At 32.4% G+C, this 13,683-nt stretch overlaps 1 protein-coding gene and 2 pseudogenes across 1 annotated transcript; 2 read left to right on the top strand and 1 right to left on the bottom strand.

Moving 5' to 3' along the window:
• Positions 1-168: 168 nt before the first annotated feature.
• Positions 169-2,343, top strand: LOC131668271 (large ribosomal subunit protein eL19-like; annotated as a pseudogene).
• Positions 2,344-4,194: 1,851 nt separating this feature from the next.
• On the top strand, positions 4,195-5,822 carry LOC131668292 (GPN-loop GTPase 2-like; annotated as a pseudogene).
• Positions 5,823-7,467: 1,645 nt separating this feature from the next.
• On the bottom strand, positions 7,468-9,063 carry LOC131668260 (large ribosomal subunit protein eL19-like). The gene is made up of 4 exons (XM_058942289.1): positions 9,014-9,063; positions 8,555-8,661; positions 8,306-8,469; positions 7,468-8,020 (listed from the first exon to the last, which is right to left on the bottom strand). Exons 1-4 carry the CDS (start codon positions 9,016-9,018, stop codon positions 7,694-7,696), a joined length of 603 nt encoding a protein of 200 aa, XP_058798272.1. The 5' UTR covers positions 9,019-9,063; the 3' UTR covers positions 7,468-7,693.
• Positions 9,064-13,683: the final 4,620 nt, after the last annotated feature.

Raw genomic sequence — 13,683 nt, forward strand, 5'->3', positions numbered from 1 at the left:
TAAGCCATTTATTAAATGCCAAGAACACGCTACACTACATATTTCTAGGTTTTTTGTTCATTTATTTCATAGTCTAAAAATCAATTTTTTCAGATTACCTTTTCTATGCTACATCAGCAGCTTTACACTGATACTATTATTGATAAAGTTCTTGTTTCTTTGTGGCAATACGCTCTGCTCAACGCTTCCGTGCTTCGCGAACTTTCGTTCTACGAGCCTCGGCTTCATCACACAACATTTCTACTCTGGCTTTCTCGACTATATTGTTATGAATAAATTCCATTAGGACTCTTTATTCATGAAAACGTTTCCTTTCGCTTTCATGTATGAGAGGTAGAGATGTCTGTCAAGTTTTGACTTGCGTTGTCGGAAGAAGTGGAAGTCTGGATTCAACCATTTTAATTTTCTTTATTACGGACGACTAGAAGACTTGCCATTATGAGGTATTTCATTTTATAAATTGTTAAAAATTTTCATAAATACAACGATGTGCAACCTTGTAATTGATTGCGAAAAGCTTACTGTCAGCATTCAAATTCATGTGAAACTAAGTACTTTCCAGAAGGAAATGCTTTTATTTTTATATTTCGTTAAAATGTTTCATAGGATACCACATGGTGTACTTCACAAAATTATACACTTTTAAAACTAGTTTTTCCAATTGCACCAATTACTTCTAAAGTGTTTATTTTAATAATAATCGCCACTTCATTTGGTGTGTGTCAATTATGTATCGGTTACACATTGTTTTTGCCTGTATCACGCTCGAGCAATATTAATATAACCTTTCTTCCCAGTTCGTTAAAACTGCAGAAAAGGCTAGCCGCCTCGGTTATGAAATGTGGCAAAAAAAAGTTTGGTTGGACCCTAACGAAATGAATGAAATTGCCAACACCAACTCACGTGAGTTCACATGATAATTTCAGGCAAGGAGCAAGTAGAAAATACTACGTTTAAAACCTAAATAAATGCAATTTATTTATAGGCCAAAATATTCGCAAGTTGATCAAAGATGGTTTGATCATCAAAAAACCTATGGCTGTTCATTCTAGAGTAGGGTACGTAAAAATACTGAGGCCAGGCGTAAAGGTTGTCACTGTGGTTTTGGTAAGAGGAGAGGGTACTGCTAATGCCTGTACTCCACAAAAAGTAAGTTACTACAATAATAATAGCCCTGTTATTATAAAGATTTTAAATTGAAGCTTCCTTTGAATTTTAATATATTTTAGGATCTGGGTTTGGCATAAGGAGAGATAATGGATGATAGGTGCGATCGTTGAAAATAAGTATTAAAACACACTGGTACGGTATAAATATTATTGTATTATTGAGTTGGAAATGAGTGTGCTATGCGCAGGCGAGCACTACAGGATATCGCGAGATATGCGCGCGCGTACAGAGTGAGTGTAGCGAGGCTAGGAGTTGGCGATACTCACTCGTCGAGACGTCGCGTCTTTCTGGTCATTCGCGGGGGTGCATGGATGCACCACCTAGCCAGGCTTTTGCTTCTCACTCTCCCCGAGAACACTCAATGCTTTTACTCGTCGGAGAGGGCAAAGAGAAAGCGGAAAATCTGGTACAAAAAAGGCGCAGCCGAAAAGGTTCGGCTGTTTGCACTACGTGCTCCATGAACTGATCGCTTGCCGGACATCATAAAAAATAAATCGTAAATCAACTGAAATATTGATTTACGATTTATCGGAAAAACTAAGAGAAGGGTTGAGGAACATGTGCGGTGCAGATTTTGGAAAAGTTTGCGACCCCACAATATTATAATTTGTATTTGATTTTGATTTCACAATCACATTTGTTTTTCAATATTTTGCATATATTTTTAGTAAATTCATTTTCATGATAAAATTAACATTAATAACTGTAAATTATTAAAGAGCAACTAAATAAAGCCATGTCTATGAATAAATGAAAAAAATAAGTGTACAGGATATAAATCATGGAATGTTTTTTTCAGGATTCGTGGATTCAGCATATGAGAGTACTCTTCGACGCTTACTCGAGTAATACAGAGAAACAAAAAAAATTGACGGACATCTCTACCATGCACTATACATGAAAGCAAAAGGGAACATTTTCAAGAACAAAAGAGTCCTAATGGAATTTATTCATAAGAAGAAGGCCGTGAAAGCTAGAGCAGAATGTTGTCTGATCAAGCCGAGGCTCGTAGAACTAAAGTCCGCGAAGCACGGAAGCGTCGGGCAGAGCGTATCGCCACAAAGAAACAAGAACTTTTGCAATCGTATCAGCGTGAAGATGAAGCTGCTGCAGCACAGAAAAAATAATCTGAGACAAATTAATTTTTAGCCTATAAAATAAATGAAAAAAAAACCTAGAAATATGTAGTTTAATTTTTCCTTGCCATTTAATATATCTAATTTAATTGACCAATTAGAAAAAAGGAAATAGTAGAATTGTAAGCTTTCAAATTTTACACATCTCTGGTGCTGATGATCGTTACGTTAAAATTTAGGATGATCAGAACCAAACTTGTATTCAGAATTTAGAAGAACACATAGAAAATATTACAACTATCTGCTTCCATCCTGAGTTGCCAATTATACTGACTGGATTATAGGATGTCACTATAAGGATTTGGCATGCTAGTACATACAGGCTTGAACTCGTCTCATCTCTGGCTTTGATAGAGTTTGGACAATTACATCTACAAAAGGTTCTAATAATGTAGCCATTGGTTACAATGAAGGTAGTGTAATGCTAAAAGTTGGCTGTGAGGAACCAGCTGTGTCTATGGATTCTCTTGGTAAACTTATCACATATGCAATAACTTTCATGTTTCATTGTAAAGATCATTACGCTTAGAAAATTTTTTATATATATAGGTGTTAAAATTGTATGGGCAAAACACAGTGAAATTCAGCAGGTCAATTTGAAAGTACTTGGAGAAGAAGCTCAGGAAGGTGAAAAGTTGCCATCAACTGTCAAAGATATCGGTGTTTGTGAAATCTATCCACGAACAATTCATCACAATCCTAAAGGAAGATTCGTCGTAGTTTTTGATGATAGCTTATTATTTATACGTTTACAGGCTTGAGAAACAAGGCTTTTGAACAGGCTTTTGAAGTTGTCTGGGCTGCAGATTCGAGCTAGTATGCTGTCAGAGTTTATCATGCCGATATTATAAACTGAGCCAATACCTGAAGGAGGTAGTTTTATAAATTAATCGCTATAACTTCTAGATAAAGTTGATAAATACAGTAGAATTCGTTTTTTTAGTTTAGGTAATAGCTCTGCTCAAAGATTATAAAATAATCAGTACGGTCTTCAGTAATTGTATACGAAGTGGATCACTTCAGGCTATTATTGTTTTCTGAATATGGACCAATGAATTAGAATCTTTCACATCTAATTTTGTGGAAAATTCATGCACATGTATTGGATCATTTACAAAAGCAGCTGCATATAATAGAGTACAAGGGAGAATGTTAATTTGCTATTTTCACAAGAAAAAATATGCAATTTTAGGTAAAAACTCTGAAAAAATGTCTGAAGCATGTGCAGTTGATTATTGTAATAAAGATTAAATGTTTTTAATTTTAAAGGCCATACAGAATTACAAAATGTAAAAGACCATTGTCATTTATTATGGTATTTATATGGTATTTGGTCTGGATAGTACAGAAGCTTGCAAACTAAATGAATTTTTCATAGCAAATTGTATACAATGGCGTTAAGACTGTATTGGTTCACGATGAAATGAAAATTACTCACATTAATAGTAGTACATATAATGTGATAATATTGTATGGCTTGAATTAAGAATTAATCGCTGTAATTTATATTTCTGTTTTGGAACTGAAGAATGAATTGAAAAGATATTTACCAGGAATGATTCTGTACTGACGAAACTTTGGCTTCAAAAACTCAATTTAATTGAAGATTTTCTGTACTCATGGATAATATAAAGTAAGTTAAGGTTTTAGTTACATGAATGTTGATTCTTTCTGGCATTGTTTTATAAATCATAGTACTGTTGTAGAGTGAGTTTTAGAAAAGATGATCCGGAAATGAAAGAAGATCATGCAGCTGCTAGATACATTACAGAACAAATTAATGCTGACAAGCCATTTTTAACATCCATTTGTCTAAAGGACTATGGAGTTTCAACTTTGAGATCTATTGTCAATGCTATTCAAAAGCTGGATCTCAAGAGTCCATAAAATGAGCACCACATTTGGTCAGTTAGTAATAGGGCCACCTGGCAGTGGCAAAACAACATACTGCACTGAAATGGGCAAATTTCTTGAGAGTTTGGGTAGAAAAGTAGTAAACATAAATATTGGTGAGTTAGTATTTCTAACTTACCATTAACTACTTTTTGCTATATTACTTAAGGCATATATTTTCTTTTGTTTTTTTTTTTTTTGTTAAGATCCAGCCAATGAAAATATGGGGTATAAGCTAGCAGTAGATGTTTCTGAATTAGTTATAGACGAAGAAGTTATGAAAACTTAAAAACTTGGACCTAATGGAGCTTATTGTATTGAGTTTTTAGAGAAAAATATTGAATGGTTGATTAGAAAAGTTCTTAATTTCAAAAACCACTACCTTTTGATTGATTGCCTAGGACAGGTAATGAACAGATATTACTTCAGTTTATTTCTTGGAATTTAGAGCTATTATTTTATTCCTTGAATTACTATGATAGGTTGAACTATATATTCATCATGAATTTATGAACAAAATTACTGAGAAATTGTCTACAAATTTAGCAAGACTTTGCCGTGTTAATTTAATGGACTCACATCATTGTAGTGATCCAGGTGAAATACCTTTTCATTGCATGAATATTTATGTATTAGTAGATATCAAATATTTATTATTATTTGCAAGAAAGTATCTTTCTTCATTGATGGTTTGTACGATATTCGTGGATAATTTCATAACGGTAAAGTGTAAATTGTCATAAAATAAATGATAGATTTTGCAATTATTACTGAATATATATACATACTTCCTTTGCAGGAGTCAGATGAGAAATATAAATTATTAATCTGCTTTGATGAAACTAAAAAATATCTTTATTTTAAAGAAGTTGTTGATATATTTTGAAAAGATTTAAAGTAGAACTACCAGAAGATTGGAATGTTATAGCTGTTGTAAGACTTCAATGCTCTAAATAAGTGACGCATCCGCAGGCTGGGCTTACAATATGACATGATTATCAATGCTGTTGTCTGTTGTATCCGAATGATTAAAACCACCGATTTAGCAACAGCTCTGCTTTTTTCTTCTCACACTTTTCTTTTTCTTTCCTTCCTTCCTTGTTCCAAATTCCCTTGTTTTTGCACTCGCTAATGAATTTTTATTATTTAAAGTCTCGTTGACGTCCGACCATTAATCCATCAAACGGACAGTGAACCTACCGAATTTCTAATCAAGCTTTTTTAACAGTTTTTACGCAAAACGAAGATGAAATATCATTGTTAGCTATTTTAAACAATTCGAGTAGTATGTTACTTGATTATGTTAATTTGAATGTAACTAATGAAACAACAAGACAATATCACTACTATGCTGAAATTCCTAAACATTTTACCTACAAAAAATCTAAAGTTGATGGTCAAATGATTTCGTCATGGCAAGCTCGAAAAAAACATGTTAATTGTATAGGTCGCATGTATTCAGTAAGTCCAACTCAAATTGAATTATTTCATTTGAGATTATCATTACTTCATATAAAAGGTGCTACAAGTTTCGATGACTTAAAAAAAATAAATCATGTATTATATCAATCTTTCACAGCAACATGTTTAGCATTAGGAATTATTGAAGATGACGATGAATAGAATAAAGCTATGAGAGAAGCTACATCGTGGATGATGCCTAGACGACTCAGGCAGTTATTTGTTATAACAACATTTATTTGTTGTTATATTGATTTACTGTCAACCGATTTTTCCAGAAAAATTATGGGAAGCCTTCAAAGACTCAATGTCTGAAGATTTTTCGCGTTACAACGAATTGAATATTAGTTATCAAATGGCTTATTTAGAAATACATGATATGTTAATCAAGGAAGGAAAATGCTTAGCTGACTTTCCAACAATGGATCAAAACGTCATTACTAACATAGTCGATAATATTGATATTATTAACATACATAATCTATCTCGAATTGGCAATGAACAGTATGAAAAACTAAATGCTGAACAAAAAGTAATCGTAGATAAAGTTATTGAAGCAGCACGTTCAAATAATTATACTGGCTCAACTAGCTTCTACATCGATGGACCTGGAGGATCTGGAAAAACGTTCGTTCGCACTACAATTTATAATCTTCTTATGGCAGAAAATATCAAGTGTTCTACAATGGCATACACTGGCATTGCTGCGACATTGCTGCCTAATGGAAAAACAGTATATAAAACATTTGGTTTAACAGTTCCAATGTTTCATGATTCTTCTTCGAATATTAGAATACAATCTAATGAAGGTATAATTTAAAAAAATAGTACAGTATTTATTTGGATTAGAAACGCACTAGAAATAGTGAACAGAACTTAATTTACAATATATCATGAACAATGATTTACCATTCGGCGGGAAAATAATGGTTTTAGGTGGTGACTTCAGACAATTACTTCCTATCAAAGTACATGGAACGCGTAACGAAATATTAAATTTGTCTATTAAACATTCTCAATTGTGGTCACTTTTTTTTCGAAATTTCAATTAACAACTAACATGAGAGTTTTACCAAATGAACTTGAATTTGCTAAATATTTATTGAATGTCGGTAATGGAACATTAAATGATCAAGATAATAATTTACACCTTCCACAACGATGCATACTGCCTGCCAATGAATGCATATTGTTCTAAACATATTTGGCGAATTGATAAAAGACAACAAATTTTGTGAAATTAGTCATTGCGCTATTCTATCTGCTAGAAATGTTGATGTAGATGATATGAATAACAAAATTACTGATTTATTAGATAGATACTGAACACATATACACCGGCATAGACAGCATCGACAATTGTGACAACGGAGACATGGCAGAAGTTCTTTTACCGGAATAACTTAATTCATTAAACCCATCTAACTTCCCTCCTCATAAATTACGCGTAAGAAAATTTTGAATTGTTATGTTAATCAGAAATATTAGTCTCAGTGAAGGATTGTGTAATGGAACGCGATTACAAATAATGGACTTTTAAAATCATTTATTAAAATGTAAAATATTAACTGGAGATAAACAAAATAACATAGTTTTTATTAATCGCATTACATTGTATTGTGAAAATCTCTATCTCTTCACTTTTAAAAGGCGACAATTTCCAATTCGATTAGCTTTTGCTATGACGATAAATAAATCACAAAGACAAACTTTAGACAAAATTGGTATAGATCTTCGAAGAGACGTTTTTAATCACGGTCAACTTTATGTAGCACTATCTCGAGGAAGATCGCGGGATTCATTAAAAATATATCTAGGGAATCAAAGACCAACTTCAGTTGTTAAAAATTATATTTACACAGAGTTGTATGACATTAACTATTTTTATACATTAAAAGATTGTAATTTTCAATACTGTATAAGCGATAAACAATTTTAATTGAATTTATTTAATTTACATTTAATTTACATTTAATTTAATTAAATGGCAAGGAAAAATTAAACTACATATTATAGGCTAAAAATTAATTAGATTATTTTTTCTGTGCTGCAGCAGCTTCATCTTCACGCTGATACGATTGTAAAAGTTCTTGTTTCTTCGAGGCGATACGCTCTGCCCGACGCTTCCGTGCTTCTCGGACTTTAGTTCGACGAGCCTCCGCTTGATCAGACAACATTTCTGATCTAGCTTTTTCAGCCTTCTTCTTATGGATAAATTCCATAAGGACTCTTTTATTCTTAAAAACATTACCTTTCGCTTTCATATATAACGTATGATAGAGATGTCCGTCAATTTTTTTTGTTTCTCTGTATTTTTTGAGTAAGCGACGAAGTACTCTCATACGCTGAATCCACAAATCCTGAAAAAAACATTCCATGATTTGTATCCTGTACACTTATTTTTTTCATTTATTCATAGACATGGCTTTGTTTAGTTGCTCTTTAATAATTTACAGTTATTAATGTTAATTTTATCATGAAAATGGCTTTACTAAAAATATATGCAAAATAATTGAAAAAAAAAAAAAAAATTTGATTGTGAAATCAAAATCAAATGCAAATTATAATATATTAAAATTCAAAGGAAGCTTCAATTTAAAATCTTTAGAATAACAGGGTTATAATTATTGCAGTATGTAACTTACTTTTTGTGGAGTACGGGCATTGGCAGTACCTTTCCTCTTACCAAAACCACAGTGACGACCTTTACGCCTGGCCTCAGTATTTTTGCGTACCCTAGCTCTAGAATGAACAGCCACAGGTTTTTTGATGATCAAACCATCTTTGATCAACTTGCGAATATTTTGGCCTATAAATAAATTGCATTTATTTAGGTTTTAAACGTAGTATTTTATACTTGCTCCTAGCATGAAATTATCATGTGATGAACTCACGTGAGTTGGTGTTGGCAATTTCATTAATTTCGTTAGGGTCCAACCAAACTTTTTTTTTGCCACATCTCATAACGGAGGCGGCTAGCCTTTTCTGCAGTTTTAACGAACTGGGAAGAAAGGTTATATTAATATTGCTCGAGCGTGATACATGCAAAAACAATGTGTAACCGATACATAATTGACACAGACCAAATGAAGTGGCGATTATTATTAATATAAACTCTTTAGAAGTAATTGGTGCAATTGGAAAAACTAGTTTTGAAAGTGTATAATTTTGTGAAGTACACCATGTGGTATCATATGAAACATCTTAACGAAATATAAAAATAAAAGCATTTCCTTCTGGAAAGTACTTAGTTTCACATGAATTAGAATGCTGACAGTAAGCTTTTCAATCAATTACAAGGTTGCACATCATTGTTTTTATGAAAATTTTTAACAATTTATAAAATGAAATACCTCATAATGGCAAGTCCTCGAGTCGTCCGCAATAAAGAAAATTAAAATGGTTGAATCCAGACTTTCACTTTTTCCTACAACGCAAGTCAAAACTTGATGTCAAAGGGCGCGACTTTTAAAAATTACTATGTAGATTGCGTATGTGCATACATGATATCGCAATATATATATTTTTCTGAAAAAGGGCTTATCATTTTTCATAAACATACTATAAAATAGCAAATACTATATAATTATATGTTTAATGAGATGTGGGAGGTGAACGTTAATCAATAACTCTCTATTCTTTTCATAAAAAGTCTGTATCCAAAATTGATTACTTGATAATGATAAATTATTACCCCGGTGCCTATAAACATGTTTTAGAAAATCCCAGTCATTCTTTCAATTAGATTTTCAATTAGATCTATTAATAGTTGATATATAAGAACATAATTTTAATAAGATTAGAACTTTAGAAATGTTACACATAAAAATTAACCATAATGTTATTAAGAGAAAAGAAAATACTTTAATGTTGTAAATTAATAATAGATAAGTAATAGAATATTTTATAATAATACAAAACAAAAAAATAGATAGTTCAATTATTCGTTAATGCTCATGATTATAGTGAGCCTCCGTCTCTTAAATGTCTATTAACATATATATAGATTTTAAGATAGTATGTATGTTAGCGGTACCAACTGTAGCAATTACTATCTCTAGTCAGGCTTTGCACCAACTAATTTTGTGCATAACTTTTATCATATTGTTGGAGATGATATTAATTTGGAATTGTTACTTTACTACTGATATTTTTAAATGACATGTAATTATTAGTGGGTTAATTCTAATTTTCATTACGCCATCATAAATATATAGATAACCGTATTATTAAAAAATAATTTTATTTTTAATAAATTTAGTTGCCCGAAGTGTCTGACAACATAGGCAGTGAAACGTTGGAAAGAATAGAAAGTTGTTGATTTATTTAAAGGTTGACCTTTCCCATCGCTAAATTTTTCTTTTTTGCATAAACATGATAGAAGATTGCTGCAATGATAATAATGGCATTTATTAATTATGTGAGAAATATTAGTATAGTAATTATTTAGTTCGCTGATGTTGTTGTGCATTTCATACTACACACACCAATTTATTAAGATTCTGAATAAGTTTTCGCGAGTCTTTTTATACGTAAGTCTACGTGTGTCGAGTATCAATTAATTTTATGATGCTCTAAATAAGCGATGATATTGTTCTGAAGCTACTTCGTATTTAGTACAAAATTGCTCTTAATTCATATTTTAATTCTTAGTTCTCCTTTTTTGCTTTAATATTTAAAAATGTCACGTTTAAATAATTGTTTGCTAATTGATATTAAAAACAAGTTAGTTATGTTTAAGCAGGCATACTATACTAATACTTTCTCCGAGAAATACTTCTTAACAGATTTGGTCTACCTATTAGCCAGCTCCAAATATATAGTAATTACAGTAAGCCGTGAAATGAATATAATGACTTTGCAGGTGGAACTGCAGTTATTATTTGAAAAAAATATGAAAATGGCTATAACTCGTAGCGATAAACCTATTAACTTAATTACCTAAAATAATATTCTAATGTTGGAAGGGATTTATTATTAAGGTAGCCAAAATGCCGCTTAATTTTCGAACTTACAGCAATCGAAGTGTAATCGGTAGAGTACAAAATCTTATTCATACGCGTCGTTTAACTCCTGTCTGCGTGATGCCTAATAGGTTTAAACCGGACTCGCGAAATATCTTCATATCAGACTCAACTTCTCGCTCGCGCTTTCCATATATTATAGAATAAAGTAAAAAATACAAAATTATAGAGTGAAATAGGTTTAAGTAATAATGAATATGTTTAGGTAATTTAAAAAATATATATAAATTTTATATATTTGGAATTAATAATGAGTAAGGTGTTCAACTGAACTACATATTTTGAAATATCGCAGCACACTGCCTTAAAACAAAAACGCTTTCGTCGACTTGCGACCTTCTCACTCAAGCACCAGAACTCAACTCTCTCTTTCTCTTGAACAGCTCTACTACCTAACTTATAGTTAACGCCATCTAGTTTTCTTTTTAAATATTAATCTTGATTAAACATAACACATATTATCATTTTCCAAAGCTCAGGAGCACTCCTATCATCGTACTAGCCATTATCTGCAGCATCCCGTACACGGCCTCGTCTACCTATATACAAGGTGTCAAATAAGTAACGGAACAAGGCTGTAGCTTTTTAGGTAAAGATTATTAGACCAAGGTCAAGGTCATTCCTTTAGTAACTTTCAACGCGGAATCCGATGGTGACCTTGGATTTGACCTTAAGATGGACCTTCAAGGTTATTTCAAGGTCAACTTTGTTTTTTTAAATGGGAACCCCTATTTTTGACAACGGCAATCGAAAGAGCGGAAAATTTTACGTCCAAAACGGTATTTTTAAATTTTTTTTCATGGCCTTGAGAAGGTCGATTTAAGGTCAAATGCTTGAAAAACTGCCTAAAAGCGTTTTTTTAATTTTTAAGATATCGAAAAATGACCTCTACAAAATTTGTTCAGAACAGAGTGGGCCACCCAATGCACCAAAAACCTTTGACCTTTAACCTCATTTTGAAGGTCATTTCAAGGTCGAAGTGTTTTTTGTAATGGAAACCCCTCTTTTTGACCCCGGATTAGCACATAGCGCGAAATCCGACGTTTGGATAAGGTATTATGTTGAGTTTCGATTGATTCACGACGTTCATCGCTAAGGTCATATGAAATTTAGATCCAATATTATTCGCGAAACATTTACAAAATGTTTCGGGCTAAATTTATTAAATTCTACTGAGAGCATGTTACAGTGACCTTATCTTTGACCTTTGATTGTTTGAATAATAAAGTAACGGGTTATCCAAACCGAAAGTCAAGTTGTTTTAAATGAGGAGCAAGCAGAGACATAGGTACAGTTTTTTTGCCGGATAAGTTTTTTCCACTCACTGCGTTTTGAATGTTTCTTTCTGATTTCGTGCTATATGCGAATCCGGGGTCAAAAATAGGGGTTTCCATTACAAAAAACACTTCGACCTTGAAATGACCTTCAAAATGAGGTTAAAGGTCAAAGGTTTTTGGTGCATTGGGTGGCCCACTCTGTTCTGAACAAATTTTGTAGAGGTCATTTTTCGATATCTTAAAAATTAAAAAAACGCTTTTAGGCAGTTTTTCAAGCATTTGACCTTAAATCGACCTTCTCAAGGCCATGAAAAAAAATTTTAAAATACCGTTTTGGACGTAAAATTTCCCGCTCTTTCGATTACCGTTGTCAAAAATAGGGGTTCCCATTTAAAAAAACAAAGTTGACTTTGAAATAACCTTGAAGGTCAATCTTAAGGTCAAATCCAAGGTCACCATCGGATTTCGCGTTGAAAGTTACTAAAGGAATGACCTTGACCTTAGTCTAATAATCTGTACCTAAAAAGCTACAGCCTTGTTCCGTTACTTATTTGACACCTTGTATACTTCGAGCACGCAGACTTGAAGAAGTGAGCGAGAAAGCGCCGTGCCAAATGGCCAACTATAGATCAAGAGAGCTTCGCGGGCATCACAGACTTTTATAGCTATTTCGTTGCTGTTGTTTTTCTATACCTTTGTGTCAATCTTCAATCTACACTGATCCAAGGTATTTTGAATGCGGTGTATGTTTTTTCACCGATAAAAAAATATATATCCTAATGAACCTGATCAATTTCAACCCTACTATGACTATAGAGGCACGGATTTTTCACGGAACCATTATGTTATTAATTTAGTATTCATAAAATTTAATTGTCAATTGGATGATAATTAGAAGTTTTTACGTGAGCGCGATTACACAAATTGACGAATAAAAAGCAGTCCTAATATTTCAATATATTATCTTTATATCGAAACATGGGACAATTGATTCATTATTTCCGTGGACTGAAACGTACAGACGATTGATAAAATATTTGCTTTTATCGGTCCCCGCTCTGTGTGCATTGTTATTGCTAGCAAGTCGCCTTCTTCGTATGTATTCGGCTCTTTGCGATGACGACAAATTGGCATCCTATCTCTTCTGGAGCCTACCGAGCACGATTTCATTTTTTTCCACTTTTCTGTGCTCACGCATATCTCCAATCGTATTTCACTTTTTTAAAATGTACGTGCTTCCGAGATTGTCCCGTTTCATTAATGAAATTTATCAATGACAAGTCTATGCGGCTCAATAAATTCAAATTTAAGTAAAGAATTTGTTTTATTGTTAATAACTTTTGCTGAAAATTTTCAGACAAAATATGTGGCAACTTTAATGGACGAATCGCCAATTATATTTAATAAATCCATCTACAATCTTTCGCTGATTATTTTCTTTTTAATTTTATTTCGCGGACCGATGTGGTTTAGATATAGCATTCCATATAGTATCACCTTTCAACACTTATTTTGGTATTGAATAAATCTTAATTCTTTTCTGCTAAATAGCTGTCGTAGACCTCGATAATAGCCTCTTTAAAATTTAGAATTTAGACATAAACAACTCGATTTAAAAATACCACTTAAATTAAAAAAATTTTACTAGTTCTCCAATAACGTTGACGAGAAAAATTTCGCAAGTATTTAATGGTATAATTATTAGACTTGCAGGATGGCGCT

The sequence above is a fragment of the Phymastichus coffea genome, unplaced genomic scaffold (assembly GCF_024137745.1).
Source record: "Phymastichus coffea isolate CEN01 unplaced genomic scaffold, Cenicafe_Pcof_1.1 PCOF00076, whole genome shotgun sequence".
Lineage (NCBI taxonomy): Eukaryota > Metazoa > Arthropoda > Insecta > Hymenoptera > Eulophidae > Phymastichus > Phymastichus coffea.

Coding starts and splice junctions, on each gene's coding strand:
- LOC131668260 (XM_058942289.1), bottom strand. Junction 8,470..8,554: donor AATTGCCAACACCAACTCAC/GTGAGTTCATCA, acceptor ATTTATTTATAG/GCCAAAATATTCGCAAGTTG. Junction 8,021..8,305: donor ATGCCCGTACTCCACAAAAA/GTAAGTTACATA, acceptor TGTTTTTTTCAG/GATTTGTGGATTCAGCGTAT.